General features: G+C 41.4%; 1 protein-coding gene across 1 annotated transcript; it reads right to left on the bottom strand.

Annotated features, from left to right (window-relative positions):
- Positions 1–3: 3 nt before the first annotated feature.
- On the bottom strand, positions 4–1,557 carry LOC124305781 (cytochrome c oxidase subunit 4 isoform 1, mitochondrial-like). Its single transcript, XM_046765575.1, has 3 exons — positions 1,198–1,557; positions 687–876; positions 4–571 (listed from the first exon to the last, which is right to left on the bottom strand). Exons 1-3 carry the CDS (start codon positions 1,498–1,500, stop codon positions 414–416), a joined length of 651 nt encoding a protein of 216 aa, XP_046621531.1. The 5' UTR covers positions 1,501–1,557; the 3' UTR covers positions 4–413.
- Positions 1,558–12,858: the final 11,301 nt, after the last annotated feature.

The following is a 12,858-nucleotide window of genomic DNA, read 5'->3' as shown; positions in this document are numbered from 1 at the left end:
AAAAACGTTAAAATTTATTGATTCCGCGGATTGATAAATGTGCAGTTTATGTTGGTCTTATCAAAACTTACGTACAATTCTCACAAGTAGCAGTTTTTGAGTGACAGCAGATCAAACCTCTCATTTTATTTATATTCAAGTATATTTATTTTATTTTCTTATTTACTCTTTCGTGCGAAATTAGTTTTACATTCACATTACCATAGACATTATACTAGATCAATAATTTAAGTATAAATATAAACTCAAAATTATTGAGGAAGCAGTATATTCATTCGATACTAACGGTCGGCACTATGTACTAATGGTTAAATTTATATCGTTAAAAATGGGATACTGTCTATTTATGGCAATAATTATGCTATCACTGTAGACCCAGATTCGTTCTATTTCGTTCCTCCTGCTCATTCCGGTCATTCCTCCATATCTTGGGCCTTGTTGGCCTTTAGCCACTCATCAACGCCAGGTGGTTTGTAATTACCGCTTATTGGCTGATTGTTAATACCCTCCTGACGAAGATACTGAGCTATTCTAGCTTCAGGACTAAAAGAGGTCGGTGCAGAATCGTAGGCTAAAGTTTGATAATACACAGAGTTTTGCAATTAATATTTTACCCCGTAATAATTTCGCCCCCGGAAAGTTTTCCTGTGGCGACTCCATTTTTTAATACTATTAAAAAAACTTACTGGATACGATCAACGCGTGCACCCACAGTGAGATTGAGATGAAGAACAGAGACCAACCAATAATTCCCCCTAATTCTCCGTCCGGTGCGTTCATTTCTGCGAATGTCTGACAAAAACTTATTCTGTATAAACTTTTCTTCTCTTCTATAGATAATTTTCGCCAATCACCGCGCTCTTTTTCTCTTAACGCCTTGAACAAAACATAGATATGCACAATAGAGTCCTAAATAAATCAGTGTAATGCCTTATTAGGTCAACTTCACGTACGAAAGATTGCCGATGCAGTTAACGAAATTATAAATTCACGAATCTACCTACGAAAGGTGTGTTATTAAAATAAGAGGGAGAAAAAAAATTATTTTCTAACAGACGATTGTTTATGTAACGGTTCGATTCAAAATCTGCGAAAATGGAGTTCATGAATCCGAATACCCATCCGTCGTCAGAGTACGATACTGTATTTAGATTTAGTACAAAATTGTACAGTTTTACCGCAAAGTGAAACAGTTACCAAAACATCGGGAGTTGATTTTTTGAAACGTATTGCAGGAAATGGAAAGTCTGTACGATCAATGTACGAATAATCGCCGTTAAATCCGAATCCAACCACTTCTCGGTTGCCAATTCTAGATTTGTTGTATATTGTGGCTTTCGGTACATGTGCTTGTAAGATTTCACTTCGGCGGCCTAACAGAAGAAAACCATTAGACACAGGATTCAGTAGTCGGCACCTCATTGTCAGCATTGCTTCATCAGGCTCCGTTCTATCTGTGTCAATTGAATTGTCATCATAGGTAAAAATAACGAATTTCATAAGTAATTTCAAGGGGTTTGGTATTGGCGACACAAGATCTGGAAGAATACTCACAGAAACTGCAGTCTTGTCATAACATAAGGTCGATATCAATTGGAAATTGACAGCGGAATAATAACGTCAAACAACAAAGTGTACTGAAGTTGTATGAATTTCAAAACAAATAAATAGGGAGGAAGAGACACTTCACGTAATTCGGATAATCCGGAACATACACATGTATTGAGGTCTGGGGATTGAAAGTGCATTTTGGGTAATTTAAGAAACGGTGATTGTATGGAAAACTTCGTACAGGAAGTTCGGTTTTTATTTTATCATGTTAATGACATACAGCGTGAAGAATACGGTAGAGAGAATAACTATTTTGAATACACACATGCATTCAACAGTCAAATACACCTGCGTATTTTGGTCATGTAACACTTCAGTCGCCGAAATGTATCAACTATACTTATTTGTATCTAAAACAATAAAATCATTATCTGAACCAAACGCAGTGCAAACTTTTGTTCAACCTTTCGATAGTGTACTCGTGACTTGAAGAAGTAAAGAGTAGAAATGAAAGAATGTGAAGTGAACTCCGTGCCGTTGACTGAGGAATATAACGACAGTTCCCCTAATCGGCTTTGGTGTGACAACCGAAAATCGTCGTGCGCTTTCACCCCCTGAGATGTTTCAACGGTAGAGTTGAGAACTTATTGAAGAACATCAGAGAGTTACCGATTTCGACATGATGCTGGCTGCATTCATCTTCCGAGTAACACAGTCTTCGCATTCGTAAGCCCAGGCCGGCGATACAATAAATTAATAAGAATAAATTACTTCCGAAATTTGTAGCAAAACAGTGATTTAATTGAAGTATAGGTACTCGAAAGAAGAATGTATACATAGTTCGGAAAATAATAAGAGATCAGTTGTAATAATGATGCAGACACCAAAAAGTATACATGTACATGCGGTCCATGTACTATATTAATACGTATGATCCATTTACGATTCATACGTGATACATACTGTGAATTTTATAATTTTTCGGGAGACAAACTAGATTATCTACAATAATACGTCTATAATATGAAAATAGATGGATTATTCGTTTCAAAATGGGATTCTATTCGACACGCGCTCGATGTACTCCATAAGATTAATATTCATAATTATTGCGAGGACTTATCGTTTACTCTCTCAATCTTGAATTTTCGTAGGCATAGAATGGAAACGCTGTTTTAGATAAAAACACAGGTTCACGTTTTTAACTGTAACTTTTGATGCGTTGATCGCAGCGTATTGGAACTGTGCCCAATCGATTTCTCTCGCAAAATTACGTCCGAATAGTGCCACAATTAATTTATTCCAGCACTTTTCGAAATCGCGAAAATTTTCGCAAAGAATGCAAAGGGGTTAACCTTCCTTTTTTTTTGACCGAAAAATCTTCCGTCTCGGAATTGATTTGCATGACCCTTTCCCGACCAATTGAACCTCCAGGAACTTAGAAAACGCAGCGAAAAGAGCGTGGGACCAACAGGAGAGAAATGGCGAGCGAAAAAGCACCTGCTGAAAAATGTCGAAAACGCCGGTTCTCGTTTTTTGCCTGTAACTTATAATGCGTTGATCGCAGCGTATTGGGACTGCGCCCAATCGATTCCTCTCGCAAAATTACGTCGACATAGTGCATGCAAGAATCTGTTCAGTCAACGGCTGACCATCGAAGGGCCTGGCTGCTTGAGTCTGGAATCGGCAGGAGAGATGAAGTGTGTATTTCTTGTATGAAACGTGAAAACTAAAAGCATTATACATCATATCATATCATCATACATCATACATCGTACATCATACATCATACAACATCATACCTAGTATTACAGTTCGAAACCAAAGTTTGAATTTTCGGATGTTCGGAAAGTGACGTCACCAATCTAAAATCGGCTAGCCGAGTTCCTCAGTCTGGTAACAACCGCGCAGTAGAGCGGACGGTTGAGAGTCGCGCTCCGCAAATTTCGAGTACCGGGTTCTCAACCTCCCGGATCACGCGCTTCGGGTCCGCTACGTATTTCGAGTACCGGGTTCTCAACCTCCCGGATCCCGCGCTTCGGGTCCGCTACGCGGTGAAACCTGACTTCCAGGATAAGCGCTCCGTGGTTCCTCGTTCATGTTTACAATAAATTATTTCAATTCGTTTTTCGCGCAACCCCAAATTCGGTAGCTGTCGGTCCGCTAATAAAATTTCTCGACTTCCAGGATAAGCGCTCCGTGGTTCCTGGTTCATGTTTACAATAAATTATTTCAATTCGTTTTTCGCGCAACCCCAAATTCGGTAGCTGTCGGTCCGCTAATAAAATTTCTCGACTTCCAGGATAAGCGCTCCGTGGTTCCTGGTTCATGTTTACAATAAATTATTTCAATTCGTTTTTCGCGCAACCCCAAATTCGGTAGCTGTCGGTCCGCTAATGAAATTTCTCGACTTCCAGGATAAGCGCTCCGTGGTTCCTGGTTCATGTTTACAATAAATTATTTCAATTCGTTTTTCGCGCAACCCCAAATTCGGTAGCTGTCGGTCCGCTAATAAAATCTCTCGACTTCCAGGATAAGCGCTCCGTGGTTCCTGGTTCATGTTTACAATAAATTATTTCAATTCGTTTTTCGCGCAACCCCAAATTCGGTAGCTGTCGGTCCGCTAATAAAATTTCTCGACTTCCAGGATAAGCGCTCCGTGGTTCCTGGTTCATGTTTACGATAAATTATTTCAATTCGTTTTTCGCGCAACCCCAAATTCGGTAGCTGTCGGTCCGCTAATAAAATTTCTCGACTTCCAGGATAAGCGCTCCGTGGTTCCTGGTTCATGTTTACAATAAATTATTTCAATTCGTTTTTCGCGCAACCCCAAATTCGGTAGCTGTCGGTCCGCTAATAAAATTTCTCGACTTCCAGGATAAGCGCTCCGTGGTTCCTGGTTCATGTTTACAATAAATTATTTCAATTCGTTTTTCGCGCAACCCCAAATTCGGTAGCTGTCGGTCCGCTAATAAAATTTCTCGACTTCCAGGATAAGCGCTCCGTGGTTCCTGGTTCATGTTTACAATAAATTATTTCAATTCGTTTTTCGCGCAACCCCAAATTCGGTAGCTGTCGGTCCGCTAATAAAATTTCTCGACTTCCAGGATAAGCGCTCCGTGGTTCCTGGTTCATGTTTACAATAAATTATTTCAATTCGTTTTTCGCGCAACCCCAAATTCGGTAGCTGTCGGTCCGCTAATAAAATTTCTCGACTTCCAGGATAAGCGCTCCGTGGTTCCTGGTTCATGTTTACAATAAATTATTTCAATTCGTTTTTCGCGCAACCCCAAATTCGGTAGCTGTCGGTCCGCTAATAAAATTTCTCGACTTCCAGGATAAGCGCTCCGTGGTTCCTGGTTCATGTTTACAATAAATTATTTCAATTCGTTTTTCGCGCAACCCCAAATTCGGTAGCTGTCGGTCCGCTAATAAAATTTCTCGACTTCCAGGATAAGCGCTCCGTGGTTCCTGGTTCATGTTTACAATAAATTATTTCAATTCGTTTTTCGCGCAACCCCAAATTCGGTAGCTGTCGGTCCGCTAATAAAATTTCTCGACTTCCAGGATAAGCGCTCCGTGGTTCCTGGTTCATGTTTACAATAAATTATTTCAATTCGTTTTTCGCGCAACCCCAAATTCGGTAGCTGTCGCTCCGCTAATAAAATTTCTCGACTTCCAGGATAAGCGCTCCGTGGTTCCTGGTTCATGTTTACAATAAATTATTTCAATTCGTTTTTCGCGCAACCCCAAATTCGGTAGCTGTCGGTCCGCTAATAAAATTTCTATAACTTTACAATCTTCTCATAATCTTTTTGGTAAAATATGTCGATAAAAAAATTATATCAAACCTTACACATTATTTTTGATTTGTTCTCACGCTGAAAATATTTATTAGTATTCGAGGTATAACTCGAGGTGGTTGGCGGTTTTCGTTGGAGGTAGTTAGGGGTGGTTGCGGGTAATCTCGGTGATTCAGGAGGAGGGGGACGAGGATTTGTGCTCGGTGAGTAAAACACTTTTATAATATTTCATGGCAATTGTAATTATATTTTATTTAAAATATTTCAAACTTGTCATGTTTACATTAAATTATTTCAATTCATTTTTCGTGCAAGCACATATTCAGTAGCTATGAATAATCTTATACAATTTATTATATTATTAATTAATTAATTAATATTCTTATAATATTTGATGGCAATTGTAATCATATTTCATCTGAAATATTACAAACTTGTCACGTTTACAATAAATTATTTCAATTCATTTCTCGTGCAAGCACATATTCAGTAGCTATGAATAATCTTGTACAGTTCATTGTATCATTAATTAATTGTTTAATTACATTAATCCTTACACAATATTTTTGATGTGTTCCTATACTAAAAATATTCATTACTATTCCAGGTATTACCCGAGGTGGTCGGAGGTGGACGAGGAGGAGGACGAGCTGGACGAGGAGGAGGACCAGGTGGACGAGGAGGAGGCGGGGTGGGTCGTGGGAGAGGACCTCTCCTCTCCTCAGAGGAGAGGAGGAGGCGGGGTGGGTCGTGGGAGAGGACCTCTCCTCTCCTCAGAGGAGAGGAGGAGGCGGGGTGGGTCGTGGGAGAGGACCTCTCCTCTCCTCAGAGGAGGGGAGGGGGAGGGGCAGGGAAGGGGGAGAGGTGGGCGGGGAGGGGGAGGGGGAGGGGGAGGGAAGGGAAGGGAAGGGAAGGGGCGGGGAGGAGGGAGGGAGGGAGGGAGGGAGGGAGGGAGGGAGGGAGGGAGGGCGGGCGGGAGGGAGGGAGGGAGGGAGGGTAGGCGGGCGGGCGGGCGGGGGGTGTTTTGCTCTATTAACTTTAATGGGCTCGCATCGACATCCGTCCTCCACTCTCTCCCTCCCGCCCTCCCGCCCGCCCTCCCTCCCTCCCTCCCTCCCTCCTCCCCGCCCCGTCCCTTCCCTTCCCTCCCCCTCCCCCTCCCCGCCCACCTCTCCCCCTTCCCTGCCCCTCCCCCTCCCCTCCTCTGAGGAGAGGAGAGGTCCTCTCCCACGACCCACCCCGCCTCCTCCTCTCCTCTGAGGAGAGGAGAGGTCCTCTCCCACGACCCACCCCGCCTCCTCCTCGTCCACCTGGTCCTCCTCCTCGTCCAGCTCGTCCTCCTCCTCGTCCACCTCCGACCACCTCGGGTAATACCTGGAATAGTAATGAATATTTTTAGTATAGGAACACATCAAAAATATTGTGTAAGGATTAATGTAATTAATCAATTAATTATTTATACAATGAACTGTACAAGATTATTCATAGCTACTGAATATGTGCTTGCACGAGAAATGAATTGAAATAATTTATTGTAAACGTGACAAGTTTGTAATATTTCAGATGAAATATAATTACAATTGCCATCAAATATTATAAGAATAATAATTAATTAATTAATAATATAATAAATTGTATAAGATTATTCATAGCTACTGAATATGTGCTTGCACGAAAAATGAATTGAAATAATTTAATGTAAACATGACAAGTTTGAAATATTTCAGATAAAATATAATTACAATTGCCATGAAATATTATAAAAGTGTTTTACTCACCGAGCACAAATCCTCGTCCTCCTCGTCCTCCTCCTCGTCCACCTCCGACCACCTCAGGTTATACCTTGAATAGTAATAAATATTTTCAGTATAAGAACACATCGAAAATATTGTGTAAGGATTAATATAATTGAGTAATTGATTAAATAATTAATTAATAATATAATAAATTGTATAAGCTTATTCGTAGCTACTGAATTTGTGCTTGCACGAAAAATTAATTGAAATAATTTATTGTAAACATGAACCAGGAACCACGGAGCGCTTATCCTGGAAGTCGAGAAATTTTATTAGCGGACCGACAGCTACCGAATTTGGGGTTGCGCGAAAAACGAATTGAAATAATTTATTGTAAACATGAACCAGGAACCACGGAGCGCTTATCCTGGAAGTCGAGAAATTTTATTAGCGGACCGACAGCTACCGAATTTGGGGTTGCGCGAAAAACGAATTGAAATAATTTATTGTAAACATGAACCAGGAACCACGGAGCGCTTATCCTGGAAGTCGAGAAATTTTATTAGCGGACCGACAGCTACCGAATTTGGGGTTGCGCGAAAAACGAATTGAAATAATTTATTGTAAACATGAACCAGGAACCACGGAGCGCTTATCCTGGAAGTCGAGAAATTTTATTAGCGGACCGACAGCTACCGAATTTGGGGTTGCGCGAAAAACGAATTGAAATAATTTATTGTAAACATGAACCAGGAACCACGGAGCGCTTATCCTGGAAGTCGAGAGATTTTATTAGCGGACCGACAGCTACCGAATTTGGGGTTGCGCGAAAAACGAATTGAAATAATTTATTGTAAACATGAACCAGGAACCACGGAGCGCTTATCCTGGAAGTCGAGAAATTTTATTAGCGGACCGACAGCTACCGAATTTGGGGTTGCGCGAAAAACGAATTGAAATAATTTATTGTAAACATGAACCAGGAACCACGGAGCGCTTATCCTGGAAGTCGAGAAATTTTATTAGCGGACCGACAGCTACCGAATTTGGGGTTGCGCGAAAAACGAATTGAAATAATTTATTGTAAACATGAACCAGGAACCACGGAGCGCTTATCCTGGAAGTCGAGAAATTTTATTAGCGGACCGACAGCTACCGAATTTGGGGTTGCGCGAAAAACGAATTGAAATAATTTATTGTAAACATGAACGAGGAACCACGGAGCGCTTATCCTGGAAGTCAGGTTTCACCGCGTAGCGGACCCGAAGCGCGGGATCCGGGAGGTTGAGAACCCGGTACTCGAAATACGTAGCGGACCCGAAGCGCGTGATCCGGGAGGTTGAGAACCCGGTACTCGAAATTTGCGGAGCGCGACTCTCAACCGTCCGCTCTACTGCGCGGTTGTTACCAGACTGAGGAACTCGGCTAGCCGATTTTAGATTGGTGACGTCACTTTCCGAACATCCGAAAATTCAAACTTTGGTTTCGAACTGTAATACTAGGTATGATGTTGTATGATGTATGATGTACGATGTACGATGTACGATGTATGATGATATGATATGATGTATAATGCTTATAGTTTTCACGTTTCATACAAGAAATACACACCTCATCTCTCCTGCCGATTCCAGACTCAAGCGGCCAGGCCCTTCGATGGTCAGCCGTTGATTGAGGATATATTCTTCAGTGAACGGCTCGGCTAATAACGCTGCCGTTCTGCGACAGTTGGATGATGAAAAATTTCGCTCGTATCTTTCAAATGTGTGTTAAAATACACTCGAAATGTTAAGAAGCGTCGTTCTCTCTCTCCCTATCACCTTTCTAGGTCTTTAAATCACTACGCAGCGTTAAATACTGTCTCATATACGAAGCATCCGTTTCATCTCGTTCAAAATTAACGCATCCGTGATGTATTACAGTTACTCTGAATTTTTTTCCATCCGAATACTTTTCGAAAAACAATTCTGCTTCTCCACCCAACGCAGATACTTCACTTGCGACCAGCTAAAACAACGTTTCGATTCTATGCCTATGAAAATTCAAGATCGAGAGAGCAAATGAAAAGTTGTTGGAATAATTATGAATACTAATGTTATGGAATATATCGAGCGCGCGTCGAATAGAATCCCATTTCGAAATGAATAATTCTTCTCTTTTCATATCATAGCTAATCTGGTAATATAGGTAAATAGGATGGTTGGAGGTGTTCGGAAATGGTAGGAGGTGGTCGGCGCTGGCAGAAGGTGATAGGGGGTGCTCGAAAGTGGCCGTTGATGGTCGGAGGTGGCAGGGGGAGGTAGGAGGCGTTCGAAAATGGTAGGACGTTTCAAAAGTTAAAGTCGACGATGATCCGGTGCATCAAGTTTGTCGTTACAGATTTTCTTTTCCCATGAGGCATAGAGTATTCAACAACGATAATGCAGTCCTTAAAATTCATCATTCATCTCTGACTGGAAAGCCAATTCGCAAGGCGTGGTATTCTATTCTATTTGCATTATTAGAAAAATACCCGTACTCTACATACACTGTTTCTAATCTTTTGCTACATTTGGTTTAATCCCTATGCTTCCACAGCACGATTAGTCGGAAATGTTTTCGATTATCCATAATAAAATAAAAGAAGTAACAAAGCTTAAATTTATTGTTAAAGCTCTAATGAATACATCAAACTGCGGTCGAATCAATTCATTTATTATTTGCACATGACCTCTGTATATTTGATAAATTATTCCTAAATACATTGAAACATATGTATTTATAATGAAATATCATGCAATGGGCTGTGTAAACTATAAACTATAATTTCTATCGAATAGCTGCTTTCATGTCAACAGGGCTTTGAGACTCAGTTCAGTTCGTCCTCCTCCTCGTCCACCTCCGACCACCTCCAACAATCGCCAACCACCTCGAACAACCATCGATAACCACCTCGGGTTGTACCTGGAATAGCAATAAATATTTTCAGTATCAGAACACATCAAAAATATTACGTGAGGATTAATATTTGAAAAGTGCTGGAATAAATTTTTCTGGCACTATTCGGACGCAATTTTGCGAGACAAATCGATTAAGCGCAGTCCCGATACGCTGCGAGCAGCGGATAAAAAGTTACAGCCAAAAAATCAGAACCTCAGATTTCGACATTTTTCAGCAGGTGCATTTTCCTTCGTAACTTCTTTCCTGTTGATCCCACGCTCTTTTCGCTGCGTTCTCTGAGTTCCTGGGGATCCAATTAGTCAGGGAGGGTCATACAAGTCGAATCTGAGACCACAAATTTTTGGCTCCAAAAATGAAAAAAAAGTAAGGCTAACCCCTTTGCATTTTTGGCAAAAATTTTCGCGATTTTCAAAAGTGCTGGAATAAATTAATTGTGGCACTATTCCGACGTAATTTTGCGAGAGGAATCGATTGGGCGCAGTCCCAATACGCTGCGATCGACGCATCGAAAGTTACAGCCAAAAAACGATAACCTGTGTTTTCGACATTTTTCAGCAGGTGCTTTTTTCCTCGTATCTTCTCTCCCGTTGATCTCTCCCGTATAAGAACACATCAAAAACATTACGTAAGGATTCATATAATCACAGGTTTTGTTTTTTGGCTGTAACTTTTGATTCGCTGCTCGCAGCGTATCGGGACTGCGCTTAATCGATTTGTCTCGCAAAATTACGTCTGATTGGTGCCAGAAAGAATTCATTCCAGCACTTTTCAAAATCGCGAAAACTTTCGCCAAAAATGGAAAGGGGTTAGCCTTACTTCTTTCTTCATTTTTGGAGCCAAAAATTTTTGGTCTCAGATTCGACTTGTATGACCCTTTCCTGACTAATTGGATCCCCAGGAACTCAGAGAATGCAGCGAAAAGAGCGTGGGATCAACAGGAAAGAAGTTACGGAGGAAAAAGCACCTGCTGAAAAATGTCGAAAACACAGGTTCTGGTTTTTTGGCTGTAATTTCTGATCCGCTGCTCGCAGCGTATCGGAACTGCGCTTAAATGATTTGTCTCGCAAAATTACGTCGGAATAATGCCAGAACGAATTTATTCCAGCTTTTTTCAAAATCGCGAAAAATGTCACCAAAAATGCAAATCACCCCACTACCTCATGACCCCATCACCCCACTACCCCACCACCCCATCACCACACCATGCGACTACCTTCCATCACCTCCGACTACCTCCAACCACCGCCAACCACCTCCAACAACCACCCATAACCACCTCAAGTTATACCTTGAATAGTTATTAATATTTTCAGCATAAGAACACATAAAAAATATTGTGTAAGGATTGGTATAATCAATTAATTAATTAATAATATAACAAATTTTATCAGCGCATTTATAGCTACTGAATTTGTGCTTGCGCGAAAAATGAATTGAAATAATTTATTGTAAACAGGACAAGTTTGATAAATTTTAGATGAAATATAATTACAATTGCCATTGAATAATATAAAAATGTTTAACTCATTGAGCACAAATCCTCGTCCTCCTCGTCCTCTCCTTGAAGTCGAGTTTCGCTAGGTAGCGGACCTGGAGTGCAGGAACGATGGAGCGCTTGTCCCGGAAGTCGAGTTTCTCCAGGTAGTGAACCTTGAGCGTAGAAACTACGGAGCGCTTGGTCAAAAGTCACCAGTTCAAAAACCTGGACAGCCATAACTACGGAGCGCTTGTCCTGGAACTCGAGCTTCACGAGGTAGTGGACCTGGAGCGCAGGAACCACGGAGCGCTTGTCCTGGAAGTCGAGTTCCTGCAGGTAGTGGAACTTGACCGCAGAAACTGCGGAGCGCTTGTCCTGGAAGTCGAATTTCACCAGGTAGCAGACCTGGAGCTTAGAAACTACGGAGCGCTTGTCCTGGAAGTCTAATTTCATCAGGTAGCGGACCTGGAGCTTAGAAACTACGGAGCGCTTCTTCCTGAAGTCGAGTTTCACCAGGTACCGACCTGGAGCGCAGAAACTACGGAGCGCTTGTCCTGGAATTCGAGTTGCTCCAGGAAGTGAACCCGGAACGCAGGATCCAGGAGGAAGAGAACCCGGTACACGAAATTTGCGGAGCGCGATTCTTATCCGTCCGCGCTACGGCGCGGTTGTTTCCAGACTGAGGAATTTGGCTAGCTCATTACTGTAGATCGATGACGTCAAGAGAAAAAAAATTTTGAGTGACGTCACTTTCCGAACAGCCAAACATCCGACATCCAAACTTTAGTTTCGCACTTTAATACTATGCATGATGTATGACGTATGATGATGTATCATGTATGATGTACGATAATATGATATGATGTATGATGATTTCAGTTTTCACATTTCAGACAAGAAATACGCACTTTATCTTTCCTGCCGATTTCAGACTCAAGCGGCTTGGCCCTTCGATGGTCAGCCGTTGACTTAAGATATATTCTTTAGTTAACGGGTCAGCTAATAAACGCTGCCGTTCTGCGACACTAGGATGATAAAAATTTTTGCTCGTACCTTTCAAATGGGTGTTAAAATACACTCGAAGTTTTAAGAAGCTTCGTTCTTTCTGTCCCTATCAAAAAAAAAAAAAAAAATCGCCGACAATCATCTTTTTAGGTCTTTAAATCAGGACACTGCGTTTAATACTGTCTCATATACGGAGCATCCATTTCGTCTCGATCAAAATTAGCGCATCCGTGATGTATTACAGTTACTCTGAATTTTTTTCAATACACTTTACGAAAAACAAATCTCCTTCTCTACCCAACGTGAAGTATTTCACTTGCGACTAGCTAAAACAGCGTTTCGATTC

Source organism: Neodiprion virginianus, chromosome 5 (assembly GCF_021901495.1).
Source record: "Neodiprion virginianus isolate iyNeoVirg1 chromosome 5, iyNeoVirg1.1, whole genome shotgun sequence".
Classification (NCBI taxonomy): domain Eukaryota; kingdom Metazoa; phylum Arthropoda; class Insecta; order Hymenoptera; family Diprionidae; genus Neodiprion; species Neodiprion virginianus.
This window is presented reverse-complemented; position numbering and strand designations above follow the sequence as displayed.